A 13,909-nucleotide genomic window follows, 5' to 3' on the forward strand; every position below is an offset into this window, starting at 1 on the left:
TTGTGGGGACCTCCACAATGGGAGACATCGTGGGGACCTTGGGGACATCGTGGGGACCTCAGGGACAAGGGGACACAGTGGGCAGTTCCAGGACGAGGGGATGGAGGTGGCACATGGGTGGCGTGGGGACAGAAGTGACATGCTGGTGGCACCTGTGTGACACGAAGTGCCACCGCCACGGCTGGGTGACAGCAGTGCCACCGTTATGGTCACGTGACACAGGTGCCACCATCATGGCTGGGTGACAGCAGTGCCACCACCAGGGCTGGGTGATGGAGCTGCCACCATCACGGTTGCCCAATAAAGGTGCCACCATGATGGTTGGGTGATGGAGGTGCCATGGGGACAGCAGTGCCACCACAGCCATGTGATGGAGGTGCCACCACCACGGCTGGGTGACAGAAGTGCCATGGGGACAGCAGTGCCACCGCCATGGCTGGGTGATGGAGGTGCCACCACCACGGTTGCCCAATAGAAGTGCCACCACCATGGCTGGGTGACAGAAGTGCCACCACTGTAGTTGGGTGATGGAGGTGCCACTGCCAGGGTTGGGTGACGGAAGTGCCGTGGGGACAGCAGTGTCACCACAGCCATGTGATGGAGGTGCCACCACCATGGCTGGGTGGCGGAGGTGCCACTGCCACGGTTGATGGAGGTGCCGTGGGGACAGCAGTGCCACCACCATGACCACATGACGGAGGTGCCACCATCGTGGTTGGGTGATGGCGGTGCCACCGCTGTGGCTGGCCAACAGAAGTGCCATGGGGGCAGCAGTGCCACCGCTGTGGCGGGGAGGTGGTGGTGGTGGCAGTGATGCTGGTGTTGGTGGTGCTGGTGATGCTGGTAATGCAGATGTTGGTGTGGTTTTAGTGCGGGTGTTGGTGATGCTGGTGGTGTTGGTGCTGGTGTTGGTGCTGACGATGGCAGTGATGGTGTTGGTGCTGGTGATGCTGGTGCAGGTGTTGGTGGTGGTGGTGATGCCGGTGGTGCTGGTGCAGGTGTTGGCGGTGTTGGTGCTGGTGATGCTGGTGTTTGTGGTGGTGGTGGTGTTGGTGGTGCTGGTGCTGGTGGTGGTGGTGCTGTTGGTGGTGCAGGTGCTGGTGTTGGTGGTGCTGGCATTGGTGGTGCTGGTGTTGCTGGTGGTGGTGGTGATGCCGGTGGTGCAGGTGCTGGTGTTGGTGGTGCTGGTGGTGTTGGTGCTGGTGTTGGTGCTGGTGTTGCTGGTGGTGGTGGTGGTGCTGGTGTTGGTGGTGTTGGTGGTGATGGCGGTGGTGCCGGTGCTGGTGTTGGTGCTGGTGGTGGTGGTGGTGGTGCTGGTGTTGGTGATGCTGGTGCTGGTGTTGGTGCTGGTATTGGTGGTGTTGGTGGTGATGCCTGTGGTGCAGGTGCAGGTGTTGGTGGTGTTGGTGTTGGTGCTGGTGTTGCTGGTGGTGGTGGTGATGCCGGTGGTGCAGGTGCTGGTGTTGGTGGTGCTGGTGGTGTTGGTGCTGGTGTTGGTGCTGGTGTTGCTGGTGGTGGTGGTGGTGCTGGTGTTGGTGGTGTTGGTGGTGATGGCGGTGGTGCCGGTGCTGGTGTTGGTGCTGGTGGTGGTGGTGGTGGTGCTGGTGTTGGTGGTGATGGCGGTGGTGCCGGTGCTGGTGTTGGTGGTGCTGGTGGTGTTGTTGGTGATGGCGGTGGTGCTGGTGCAGGTGTTGGTGGTGTTGGTGGTGCTGGTATTGGTGGTGGTGGTGTTGGTGATGGCGGTGGTGTTGGTGCTGGTGCTGGTGGTGTTGGTGATGGCGGTGGTGTTGGTGGTGCAGGTGTTGGTGGTGTTGGTGCTGGTGGTGTTGCTGGTGATGGCGGTGGTGCCGGTGCTGGTGTTGGTGGTGCAGGTGTTGGTGGTGCTGGTGCTGGTGGTGCTGCTGGTGCCGGCGGCGGTGCCGGCGTTGGCGCTGACTCACCGTGTCTGCACGGTGAAGCAGTTGGCTCTGCCCACCAGGCCGCTCTCCAGGCCGGGGCCGTGGGCGCTGACGCGCGTGGGGTCGCAGCCCTCCGCCACCGCCACCACGAAGGGGCTCTGAGGGACCGGCAGCTCCTGGAACGTCACCTCCACCTGGTGCACGCCTGGCGACAGCGGGCACGGCGCCGTTTGGGGGAGCGGGGGGGATTCGGGGGTCCCAGGGGGGGGATTTGGGGGTCCCAGGGGGGGCCTGGGGGTCCCAAGGAGGGGATTTGGGGGCTCATGGGGGGATTTGGGGGTCCCAGGGGGGGATTTGGGGTCCCAAGGGGGAGATTTGGGGTCCCATGGGGGATTTGGGGGCTCGTGAGGGGAGAAATGGGGGTCCCAGGGGGGGATTTGGGGCTCATGGGGGGATTTGGGGGCTCATGGGTGGATTAGGGGGTCCCATGGGGGACTTGGGGTCCCAAGGGGGGGATTTGGGGGCTCGTGGGGGGGCATTTGGGGGTCCCTTGGGGGGTATGGGGTCCCCAGGGTTGGGCATTTGGGGTCCCATGGGGAGTATGGGATCCCAAGGGGGGGATTTGGGGGCTTGTGGGGCCATTTGGGGTCCCAAGGGGGGATTTGGGAGCTCGTGGGGGGATTTTGGGGTCCCATGGCAGGGATTTGGGGTCCCAAGGGGGGATTTGGGGGCTCGTGGGGGGATTTGGGGTTCCCAGGGGGGTATATGGGGTCCCGAGGGGGGATTTGGGGCTTGTGGGTGGGGATTTGTGGTCCCATGGGGGCATTTGAGGGTCCCATGGTTTGGATTTGGGGTCCCAAGGGGGGATTCGGGGTCCCAATGGGGGACTTGTGGTCCCATGATGGGTTCGGGGTCCCAAAGGGGGCTTCGGGGTCCCGATGGGGCTTTGGGGTCCCAAGGGGTCCCAATGGGTCCCAATGGGGGATTTGGGGTCCCATGATGGGTTCGGGGTCCCAAAGGGGGCTTCGGGGTCCCGATGGGGCTTTGGGGTCCCAAGGGGTCCCAATGGGTCCCAATGGGGGATTTGGGGTCCCATGATGGGTTCGGGGTCCCAATGGGGGATTCAGGGTCCCAATGGGGACTTGTGGTCCCATGATGGGTTCGGGGTCCCACGGGGGGCTTTGTGGTCCCAATGGGGACTTGTGGTCCCGGCAGCGGCGGTGCTGACCCTCCTCCAGCGGCGTGTACCGCACGCGGTACGTCCCGTCGCCGAGGTCGCTGACGGCGCACTCCGTGCTGGCGCCGGACGGCGCGGTGACGCGCGCGCCCACGTGGGGGCCGCCGGACGGAGCGAGAGCGCGCGCGTCCACCGTGAACTCCGTGCTGACGTCACGGAGCGGCCCTGCGGGGGGGGGAGGGGTGAGGAGGGGGGCGGGGGGTATGGGGTGAGGGGTCCTATGGGGTGGGGGGTCCTATGGGGTGGGGGGTCCTATGGGGTGGGGGGGTTTGGGGTTGCGATGGGGGGAGTTGGGGGTCCTATGGGGGGGGCTTATGGGGTTGGGGGTGATGGGGGTCCTATGGTTGGGGGGCTTTGGGGTTGCGATGGAAGGGTTGGGGGTCCTATAGGTTGGGGGGTTCTATGGTTGGGGGGCTTTGGGGGTGCGATGGGGGGGCAGAGGAGGGGGTGAGAATGGGGGAGGGGGGTGGGAAATGGGGTGGGGGACGTGGGGGTCCTTTGGGGTGGGGGGCCTTTAGGGGGGCGATGGGGGGGCAGAGGAGGGGCTGAGGGGAGGGGAGGGGATATGGGGTGGGGGGGTTGGGGGTCCTATGGAGTGGGGGGTCCTATGGGGTGGGGGACTTTGGGGGTGCGATGTGGGGGTTGGGGGTCCTATGGGGGGGGCAGAGGAGGGGGTGAGGATGGGGGGGGGCTTATGGGGTTGGGGTTGTCGGGGGTCCTATGGGGTGGGGGGTCCTATAGGGTGGGGGGCTTTGGCGGTGTGATGGGGGGGTTGGGGGTCCTATGGGGTGGGGGGCTTTGGGGTTGCGATGGAAGGGTGGGGGGTCCTATGGGGTGGGGGGTCCTATGGGGGGGGGGGGGGGCTTTGGGGGTGCGATGGAAGGGTTGGGGGTCCTATGGGGTTGGGGCTCCTATGGTTGGGGAGCTTTGGGGGTGCGATGGGGGGGGCAGGGGAGGGGGTGAGAATGGGGGAGGGGGGGTATGGGGTGGGGGTCCTATAGGGTGGGGGGCTTTGGTGGTGCGATGGGTGGGGGAAGAGGAGGGGGTGAGGATGGGGGGGCTAATGGGGTGGGGGGGCTTTGGGGCTACGATGGGGGGGTTCAGGGTGCTATGGGGTGGGGGTCCTATGGGGTGGGGGGCTTTGGGGGTGCGATGGGGGGGATTGGGGGTCCTATAGGGTGGGGGGCTTTGGGGTTGCGATGGAAGGGTTGGGGGTCCTATGGGGGGGGGCAGAGAAGGGGGTGAGGATGGGGCTTATGGGGTTGGGGTTGTTAGGGGTCCTATGGGGTGGGGGGTCCTATAAGGTGGGGGGCTTTGAGGGTGCGATGGGGGGGTTGGGGGTCCTATGGGGTGGGGGGGTTTGGGGTTGCGATGGAAGGGTTGGGGGTCCTATGGGGTGGGGGGCCTTTGGGGGTGCGATGGGGGGGTTGGGGGTCCTATAGGGTGGGGGGTCCTATGGGATGGGGGGGTCCTATGGTTGGGGGGGCTTTGGGGGTGCGATGGAAGGGTTGGGGGTTCTATGGGGGGGGCAGAGGAGGGAGTGAGGATGGGGGGGGCTTATGGGGTTGGGGGTGTTGGGGGTCCTATGGCGGGGGGGGGTTTGGGGATGCTATGGGGCGGGGGGGGCAGAGGAGGGGGAAAGGATGGGAGGTGCTTATGGACTGGGGGGGTTGGGGGTCCTGTGGGGTGGGGAGTCCTATGGTTGGGGGTCCTATGGGGTGGGGGGGCTTTGGGGGTGTGATGGGGGGGGCAGAGGAGGGGGTGAGGATGGGGGGGCTTATGGGGTGGGGGAGTTTTGGGGGTGCAATGGGGTAGGGGTGGCAGAGGAGGGGGTAAGAGGGGAGCTTATGGGGTGGGGGGCTTTGGGGGTGCTATGGGGGGGTTGGGGGTTCTATGGGGTGGGGGGCTTTGGGGGTGCTATGGGAGAGGTTCTATGGGGTGGGGGGGGTTGGGGTTACTATGGGGAGGTTCGGGGCGTCCTATGGAGTGGGGGGGCTTTGAGGGTCCTACGGGGTGGGAGGAGCTCTGGGTTTCTATGGGGTGTCTATGGGGAGAAGGGGACTCTGGGGTTCTTATGGGGTGGGGGGCGGCTTTGGGGGTCCTATGGAGGAGGTGGGAGGGTTGTATTGGATGAGGGGGCTTTGGGGTTCCTAGGGGGTGGGGAGGCCTTTGAGGGTCCAAAAGGGGCCTGGGGGGTTCTATGGGGTGGGGAGGCTTTGGGGGTCCTATGGGAGGGAGTTGGGGGGGTCCTTTGGGATGGGGGGGCTTTGAGACCACTATGGGGGGCTGGGAGGGATCCCTATGGTGTCCCTAAGGGTCTCCACGTATCCCCATGGTGTCCCTATGGTGTCCCTATAGTGTCCCTATGGGTCTCCATGTATCCCCACGTATCCCTATGTTTCCCCATGTATCCCTATGGTTCCCCACGTGTCCCCATGGTTTCTCCATGTATCCCTATGGGTCCCCATGTATTCCTATGGTCCCCATGTATCTGTATGGGTCCCCATGTATCCCTATGGCTCCCCCCCGTACCCCCCCGGTCCCCCTGTACCGCTGTGGTTCCCCACGTACCGTGGGGCTCCACGCCACTGCCATACACTGCAATGCTGTGGTGTCCCCATGGTGTCCCTATGGTGTCCCTATGGTGTCCCTATGAGTCTCCGTGTATCCCTATGGTGTCCCTAAGGTGTCCCTAAGGGTCTCCATGTATCCTTATGGTGTCCCTATGGGTCTCCATGTATCCCCATGTATCCCTATGGGTCCCCATGTATCCCTATGGTTCCCCATGTATCCCTATGGGTCCCCATGTATCCCTATGGTTCCCCATGTATCCCTATGGGTCCCCATGTATCCCTATAGTTTCCCCACGTATCCCTATGGTCCCCCACGTATCCCTATGGGTCCCCATGTATCTGTATGGGTCCCCCCCATACCCCTATGGCTCCCCACGTACCGCGGGGCTCCATGCCGCTGCCGTACACTGCAATGCTGTGGTGTCCCTATGGTGTCCCTATGGGTCTCCATGTATCCCTGTGGCATCCCTATGGTGTCCCTATGGGTCTCCATGTATCCCTATGGCGTCCCTATGGTTCCCTATGGTGTCCCTATGGGTCTCCATGTATCCCTATGGCGTCCCTATGGGTCTCCATGTATCCCTATGGTGTCCCTATGGTTCCTTATGGTGTCCCTATGGGTCTCCGTGTATCCCCATGTATCCCTATGGTGTCCCTATGGGTCCCCACGTATCCCTATGGTGTCCCTATGGGTCTCCATGTATCCCTATGGTGTCCCTATGGGTCCCCACGTATCCCTATGGTGTCCCTATGGGTCTCCATGTATCCCTATGGTGTCCCTATGGGTCCCCACGTATCCCTATGGTGTCCCTATGGGTCTCCATGTGTCCCTATGGCGTCCCTATGGGTCTCCATGTATCCCTATGGCGTCCCTATGGTTCCCTATGGTGTCCCTATGGGTCTCCATGTATCCCTATGGTGTCCCTATGGGTCTCCATGTATCCCCATGTATCCCCATGTATCTCTATGGGTCCCCACGTATCCCTATGGGTCCCCACGTATCCCTATGGCTCCCCACGTATCCCTATGGTCCCCCATGTATCCCTATGGTCCTCCATGTATCCCTATGGCATCCCTATGGTGTCCCTATGGGTCTCCATGTATCCCCATGTATCCCCACGTATCCCTATGGGTCTCCATGTATCCCCATGTATCCCTATGGCGTCCCTATGGTGTCCCTATGGGTCTCCATGTATCCCCATGTATCCCCACGTATCCCTATGGGTCTCCATGTATCCCCATGTATCCCTATGGCGTCCCTATGGTGTCCCTATGGGTCTCCATGTATCCCCATGTATCCCCATGGTGCCCCTATGGGTCTCCATGTATCCCTATGGTCCTCCATGTATCCCTATGGCATCCCTAAGGTGTCCCTATGGGTCTCCATGTATCCTTATGGTGTCCCTATGGGTCTCCACGTATCCCCACGTATCCCTATGGGTCCCCACGTACCGCGGGGCTCCACGCCGCTGCCGTACACGGCGATGGCGCTGAGGTCGAGCTCGGGCTCGACGGTGACGCAGGCCGGGAAGTGCGGGACGGGCACCCCGCCGTAGCTGACGGTGACGGTGTACGCCCCGGCCCGGGCCGGCGTGTAGGAGATGCCGTACGTGCCGTCGCCGTTGTCGTGGATGCGCACCTCCGGCCGGGCTCCCAGCTCGTGGCGGATCTCGATGTTGAGCTCCGCCTCCCCGGCGTCCCTGCAGTCCACGGCGAACGCCGCGCTCTGCCCCACGCGGCCGCCGCGCAGCCCCGGGCCGTCGGCGCGGACTTTGGTGGCGTCGAAGCGGGGCCGGACGGCGGCGCGGAACGGGGAGCCCGGCACGTGGGAGCCGGCGAACAGGATGTTGATGGAGTAATCGCCGGGCTCCGGGGGCACGTAGCGCACCGAGCACGAGCCGTCGCCGTTGTCGTGACATTCCAGCTCCGCCTCGCGAGGCCCTTCCACCGTCAGACCCAGCGCCCCCGCGCCCGCGCCGCGCGTGGAGATCGTGAACGTGGCCGGGCTGCCCGCCACGCCGCCGTGGAGACCCGGGCCGAAGGCGTGGACCTGGGGGGGGGAGGGGGGACACGGGGTCAGTGGGGGGTGGGGGGGATTGGGGGGCATTGGGGGACACGGGGTCAGGGGGGGGGTGGGGGGGATTGGGGGATGGGGGTCATTGGGGGGATGGAGGAATGGGGGTCATTGCGGGATGGGGGTCGGGGGCAGGATGGAGGGATGGGGGTCGGGAGGGAGATGGAGGGATGGGGGTCACTGGGGGGTGGGGGTCGGGGGGGGGAAGGTGGCCGGGCTGCCCACCACGCGGCCGTGGAGACCCAGGCCGAAGGCGTGGACCTGGGGGGCATTGGGGAACACGGGGTCAGTGGGGGGGTGGGGGGGATTGGGGGGCATTGGGGGACACGGGGTCAGTGGGGGGGAACAGAGGGGTGGGGGAATAGGGGTCAGTGGGAGGGAATGGGGGGTGGGGGGCATTGGGGGGGGAAGGTGGCCGGGCTGCCCGCCACGCCGCCGTGGAGACCCGGGCTGAAGGCGTGGACCTGGGGGGGGTGTGGGGGGGGACACGGGGTCAGTGGGGGGGTATGGGGGGCATTGGGGGGAAATGGGGCATTGGGAGGTATTGGGGGAAATTGGGGATTGGGGGGTATTGGGGAATGGGTGTCAGTGGGGGGGAACAGAGGGGTGGGGGAATAGGGGTCAGTGGGGGAGAATGGGGGGTGGGGGGCATTGGGGAGGGAAGGTGGCCGGGCTGCCCGCCACGCCGCCGTGGAGACCCGGGCCGAAGGCGTGGACCTGGGGGGGGAGGGGGGACACGGGGTCAGTGGGGGGGTGGGGGGTATTGGGAGAGTGGGGGGAAATGGGGGATTGGGGGGCATTGGCGGATGGGGGTCAGTAGGGGGAAAGGGGGATGGGGAGCATTGGGGGGTAACAGGAGATGGGGGGATGGGGGGCATTAGGGAGAAATGGGGAGTGGGGGGTATTGGGTGTAATGGGGGATTGGGGGGCATTGGGGGATGGGGCTCAGGGGGGGGGAACGGGGGATTGGGGGTTATGGGGGGGCATTGAGGTATGGGGGCATTGGGGGTGGGGGTCGGGGGGGTGAAGGTGGACGGACTGCTTGCAATGCTGCCGTGGAGACCCAGAGTGAAGGCGTGGACCTGGGGGGGGGTCAGTGGGTGGGAATGTGGGGGTGGGGGGCATTGGGGGAAAATGGGGGATTGGGGGATATTGGGGGCGAATGGGAGATTGGGGGGGATGGGGGTCAGTGGGGGGGGATTGGGGGAATGGGGGGCATTGAGGTATGGGGGGTATTGGGGAATGGGACTCAGTGGGGGGAAATGGGGGATTGGGGAGAAATGGGGGATTGGGGGGCATTGGGGGATTGGGGTCAGTGGGGGGGAAAGGAGAGGTGGGGGGCATTGGGGGGGCATTGAGGTATGGGGGGCATTGGGGGATGGGGGTCGGGGGGGTGAAGGTGGCCGGGCTGCCCGCAACGCCGCCATGGAGACCCGGACCGAAGGCGTGGACCTGGGGGGCGACGGGGTCAGTGGGGGGGAAACGGGGGGTGGGGGGCATTGGGGAAAAATGGGGGGGGTGGGAGGCATTTTGGGATGGGGGTCAGTGGGGGGGAACGGGGGGTTGGGGGGATGGAGGTCAGTGGGGGGGAACGGGGGGCTGGGGGGCATTGGGTAGGAAATGGGGGAGTGGGGGGTACTGGGGTGTGGGGGTCAGTGGGAGGGTGGTGGGGATTGGGAGTATTGGGGGGTAATGGGGGGAAATGGGGCATTGGGGGATGGGGGTCGGGGGGGGGACGGGGGGTAAGGGGATTGGGGTCAGTGGGGGGGGGAACGGGGGCCGTGGGGGGTATTGGGGGGAAATGGGGGATTGGGGGGAAATGAGGGATCGGGGGGTGGGGGTCAGTGGGGGAAATGGATTGGGGGGGATTGGGGGGCATTGAAGTATGGTATGTAGTGGGGGGGATGGGGGTCAGTGGGGGGCAACGGGGGGTGGGGGGCATGGGGTCAGTGGGTGATATTGGGGGTACTGGGGGGCGTTGAGGTATGGGGGGTATCGGGGGGATGGGGGTCTGTGGGGGGGAACAGGGGGGTGGGGGGTATTGGGGGGAAGTGGGGGATTGGGGGGGATGGGGGTCAGTAGGGGGTATTGGGGGGGAGGGGGGAAGTGGGGGATTTGGGGGTATGGGAGGTATTGGATGGGGGTCAGTTGGGGGAAATGGGGGATTTTGGGGTATGGGGGGTATTGGGGTCAGGTGGGGGCGATTGGGGGAATTAGGGGTACTGGGAGCTATTGGGGGATGGGGGGATTGGGGGCATGGGGGTCAGTGGGGATGTGGGGTCAGTGGGGGGGATTGGGGGAATTGGGGGGGATTGGGGGCATGTGGGGGATTGGCTGGATGGGGGTCAGTGGGGGGAATTGGGGGATGGGGGGGATGGGGGTCAGTGGGGGGGCAGTGAAAGATGGGAGGTGGTGGGGGCTGGGGGTCAGGGGGGCACTGGGGGGATTTGGGGATCGTGCAAACAGCAGAGCCGTGCAAGGAGCCACGTGCAAACAGCAGCCTTGTGTGAGGATCTGTTGTGCCAACTGCAGCCCGGTGCAAAATGTTGTCGTGCAAACGCCACAGCCGTGCAAGGAGCCACTGTGCACACAGCACAGCTGTGCAAGGACTGATGGTGCGCACAGCACAGCTGTGAAAAGTGTCCTCGTGCACACAACACAGCTGTGCAAGGGGCCGTGCAAGGGTGTCCCATGCAGTCACCACAGCTGTGCAAGGAAACCCCCTCGTGGAAACACCGCAGTGGTGCAAGGACCCGTGGTGCACACAGCACAGCCGTGCAAGGAGCCCTTGTGCAAACACAGCAGTGGTGCAAAGACTTATTGTGCACACAGCACAGCAGTGCAAGGAGCCATGGTGTGCACACAGCTGTGCAGGGACCCATTGTGCACACAGCACAGCTGTGCAAGGACTCCTAGTGCACACAGCACTGCTGTACAACGAGCCCTTGTGCAACCAATCACCACAGCTGTGCAAGGACCCGTAGTGCACACAGCACAGCCATGCAGGGAGCCCTCGTGGAATCACCACAGCCATGCAAGGACCCATAGTGCACGCAGCACAGCCGTGCAAGGAACCATGGTGCACACAGCACAGCTGTGCACGGAGCCTTCGTGCAATCAATCACCACGGCCGTGCAAGGACCGTAGTGCACACAGCACAGCTGTGCAAGGACCCATGGTGCACACAGCATAGCTGTACAACCAGCTCTTGTGCAATCAATCACCACATCTGTGCAAGGACCTGTAGTGCACACAGCAAGCCGTGCAAGGACCCGTGGTGCACGCAGCACAGTCATGCAAGGAGCCGTCGTGCAATTCATCACCATGGCCGTGCAAGGACCTGTAGTGCACACAGCACAGCCATGCATGGAGCCCTCGTGGAATCACCACAGCTGAGCAAGGACCCATGGTGCACACAGCACAGCCGTGCAAGGACCTGTAGTGCACACAGCAAGCCGTGCAAGGACCAGTGGTGCACACAACACAGTCGTGCAAGGAGCTGTGGTGCACGCAGCACAGCCGTGCAAGGAGCCGTGGTGCACGCAGCACAGCCGTGCACGGAGCCATGGTGCAATCCATCACCACGGCCGTGCAAGGACCCGTAGTGCACAGAGCATAGCCGTGCAAGAACCCGTAGTGCACACAGCATAGCCGTGCAAGGATCCATGGGTGCACATAGGATGGCCGTGCAAGGAGCCGTGGTGCACACAGCACAGCCGTGCAAGGACCTGTAGTGCACACACTGCAGCCGTGCAAGGAGCCGTGGTGCAATCCATCACCAGGGCCGTGCAAGGCGCACCTTGGAGGGGTCCGGCGGCATCACGGCGTCCACCAGGAAGGGGCTGCCGGGCACGGGGTGCCCGTCGTAGGTGACGTCGAAGCGGAGCTGCCCCTCCTCGGCCGCCGTGAACCGCGCGCGGTGCAAACCGGGCCCCGCCGCCTCCACCGACACCGGCACCGCGCGCCGCCCCGCGCCCACCGCCGCCACCGACAGCGCCCCCTGTCCGCCGGCGCCGGTACTGAGCACCGAGAACGACTGCGGGGAGCCCACGGGAACCTCTGCGGGGAAAGGGGGGTCAGGTGCACAGAGAACAGGGAGACCCCACACAGACCCCACACAGACCCCACACAGACCCCATACAGATCCCATAGAGAACCACAGAGATGCACAGAAATACATAGAGACCCACAGAGAGACATAGAGACCCATAGAGAGACATAGAGAGACATAGAGACCCACAGCGCCCACAGACAGCGCCCCCTGCCGGCCAGCGCCGGTACTGAGCACCGAGAACGGCTGCGGGGAGCCCACGGGAACCTCTGCGGGGAAAGGGGGGTCAGGTACACAGAACTGGGAGACCCCACACAGACCCCACACAGACCCCATACAGACCCCATACAGACCCACAGAGATGCACAGAAACCCATAGAGACCCCATAGAGACCCACAGAGATACATAGAGACCCCACAGAGATACAGAGACCCATAGCGCCCCGCAGACAGCGCCCCCTGCCGGCCGGCGCCGGTACTGAGCACCGAGAACGACTGCGGGGAGCCCACGGGAAGCTGTGCGGGAAGCGGGGGTTCAGGTACACAGAGAACAGGGAGACCCCATACAGACCCCATAGAGACCCACAGAGATGCACAGAAACCCATAGAGACCCAGAGAGAGACAGAGAGAGACATAGAGACCCATAGATATACATAGAGACCCATAGACAGAGAGAGACATAGAGACCCATAGAGAGACACAGAAACCCATAGCGCCCCGCAGACAGCGCCCCCTGCCGGCCAGCGCCGGTACTGAGCGCCGAGAACGGCTGCGGGGAGCCCACGGGAAGCTGTGCGGGAAACGGGGGGGGTCAGAGTCCCCACAAAGACCCCATAAAGACCCCACACAGACCCCACACAGACCCCATAGAGACCCATAGAGCCCCCCCCAGCCCCCCAGCCGCACTCACTGCTGCTCAGCCCCTGCACCGACACTTTGTCCAGCTGCAGCGCCGGGGCCACGGTGACGGGGAAGGGGCTCTTCGGGATCGGGTCGCCCCCATAAGTCACCCCCACTGACAGCTCACCCTACAGGGCAACGGGGAGAGGTGGGGCTGAGTGGGGTGGCCCCATGGCCATGGGGTCGTGGGGTCATGGGGTTATGGGGTGCTGAGTGGGGCCGCCCCATGGCCATGGGGTCGTGGGGTGATGGCGTTATGGGGTGCTGAGCAGGGCTGCCCCGTGGCCATGGGGTCGTGGGGTTATGGGGTGATGGGGTTATGGGGTGATGGGGTTATGGGGTGCTGAGCAGGGCTGCCCCATGGCCATGGGGTCGTGGGGTGATGGGGTTATGGGGTGCTGAGTAGGGATGCCCTGCGGCCATGGGGTTGTGGGATCATGGGGTGATGGGGTTATGGGGTGCTGAGCAGGGCTGCACCAAAGCCATGGGTTTGTGGGTTTATGGGGTTATGGGATCATGGGGTTGTGGGGCTATGAGGTTATGGGGTGCTGAGCGGGGCTGCCCCACAGCCATGGGGTTATGGGATCATGGGGTTATGGGTTGATGGGGTGCTGAGCACGGCTGCCCCACGGCCATGGGGTTATGGGGTCACGGTGTCATGGGGTGCTGAGTGGGGCTGTCCCAAAGCCAAGGGTTTACGGGGTTGTGGGATGATGGGGTGATGGGGTGCTGAGCAGAGCTGCCCCGCAGGGGTTATAGGGTTATGGGGTGATCATGGGGTCATGGGGTCATGGGTGATGGAGGGATATGGGGGCTTTTGGGAGAATGGGGGGATATGGGGGGTTATGGGGGCTTATGGGGTGCTGAGTGGAAATGCTCCACTGCCATGGGGTTCTGGGGTCATGGGGTTATGGGGCACCGAGTGGGGTTGCCCCAAAGAATAACACCCCATATCCCCCCATTCCCCCAAAACCCTCCAGCCCCCCATATCCCCCCATGCCCCCTTTACCCCACATAACCCCCCACATCCCGCTATGCCCTCCATAACCCCCCAGCCCCCCATAATCCCCCATATCCCCCTTACCCCCCATGCCCCCCATATCCCCCCTATGCCCCCATAAACCCCCATAGCCCCCCAGCCCCCCATATCCCCCCATTCCCCCATATCCCCCCTT

The 13,909-nt window shown here is 64.2% G+C and overlaps 1 protein-coding gene across 1 annotated transcript in view; it reads right to left on the reverse strand.

Moving 5' to 3' along the window:
- Positions 1-13,909, reverse strand: part of FLNC (filamin C) — a 111,475-nt gene that overhangs the window by 48,185 nt on the left and 49,381 nt on the right. Inside the window, exons 20-24 of the mRNA XM_090125896.1 lie at positions 12,745-12,862; positions 11,582-11,841; positions 7,161-7,758; positions 3,127-3,300; positions 1,941-2,103 (exon numbers count right to left, since the gene is read on the reverse strand). Coding sequence (XP_089982022.1) covers positions 1,941-2,103; positions 3,127-3,300; positions 7,161-7,758; positions 11,582-11,841; positions 12,745-12,862 — 1,313 coding nt within the window. The remainder of the gene's footprint in view (positions 1-1,940; positions 2,104-3,126; positions 3,301-7,160; positions 7,759-11,581; positions 11,842-12,744; positions 12,863-13,909) is intronic.

Source organism: Phasianus colchicus, chromosome 1, assembly GCF_987193195.1.
Source record: "Phasianus colchicus chromosome 1, bPhaCol1.hap1.1, whole genome shotgun sequence".
NCBI classification, from domain to species: Eukaryota; Metazoa; Chordata; class Aves; order Galliformes; family Phasianidae; genus Phasianus; species Phasianus colchicus.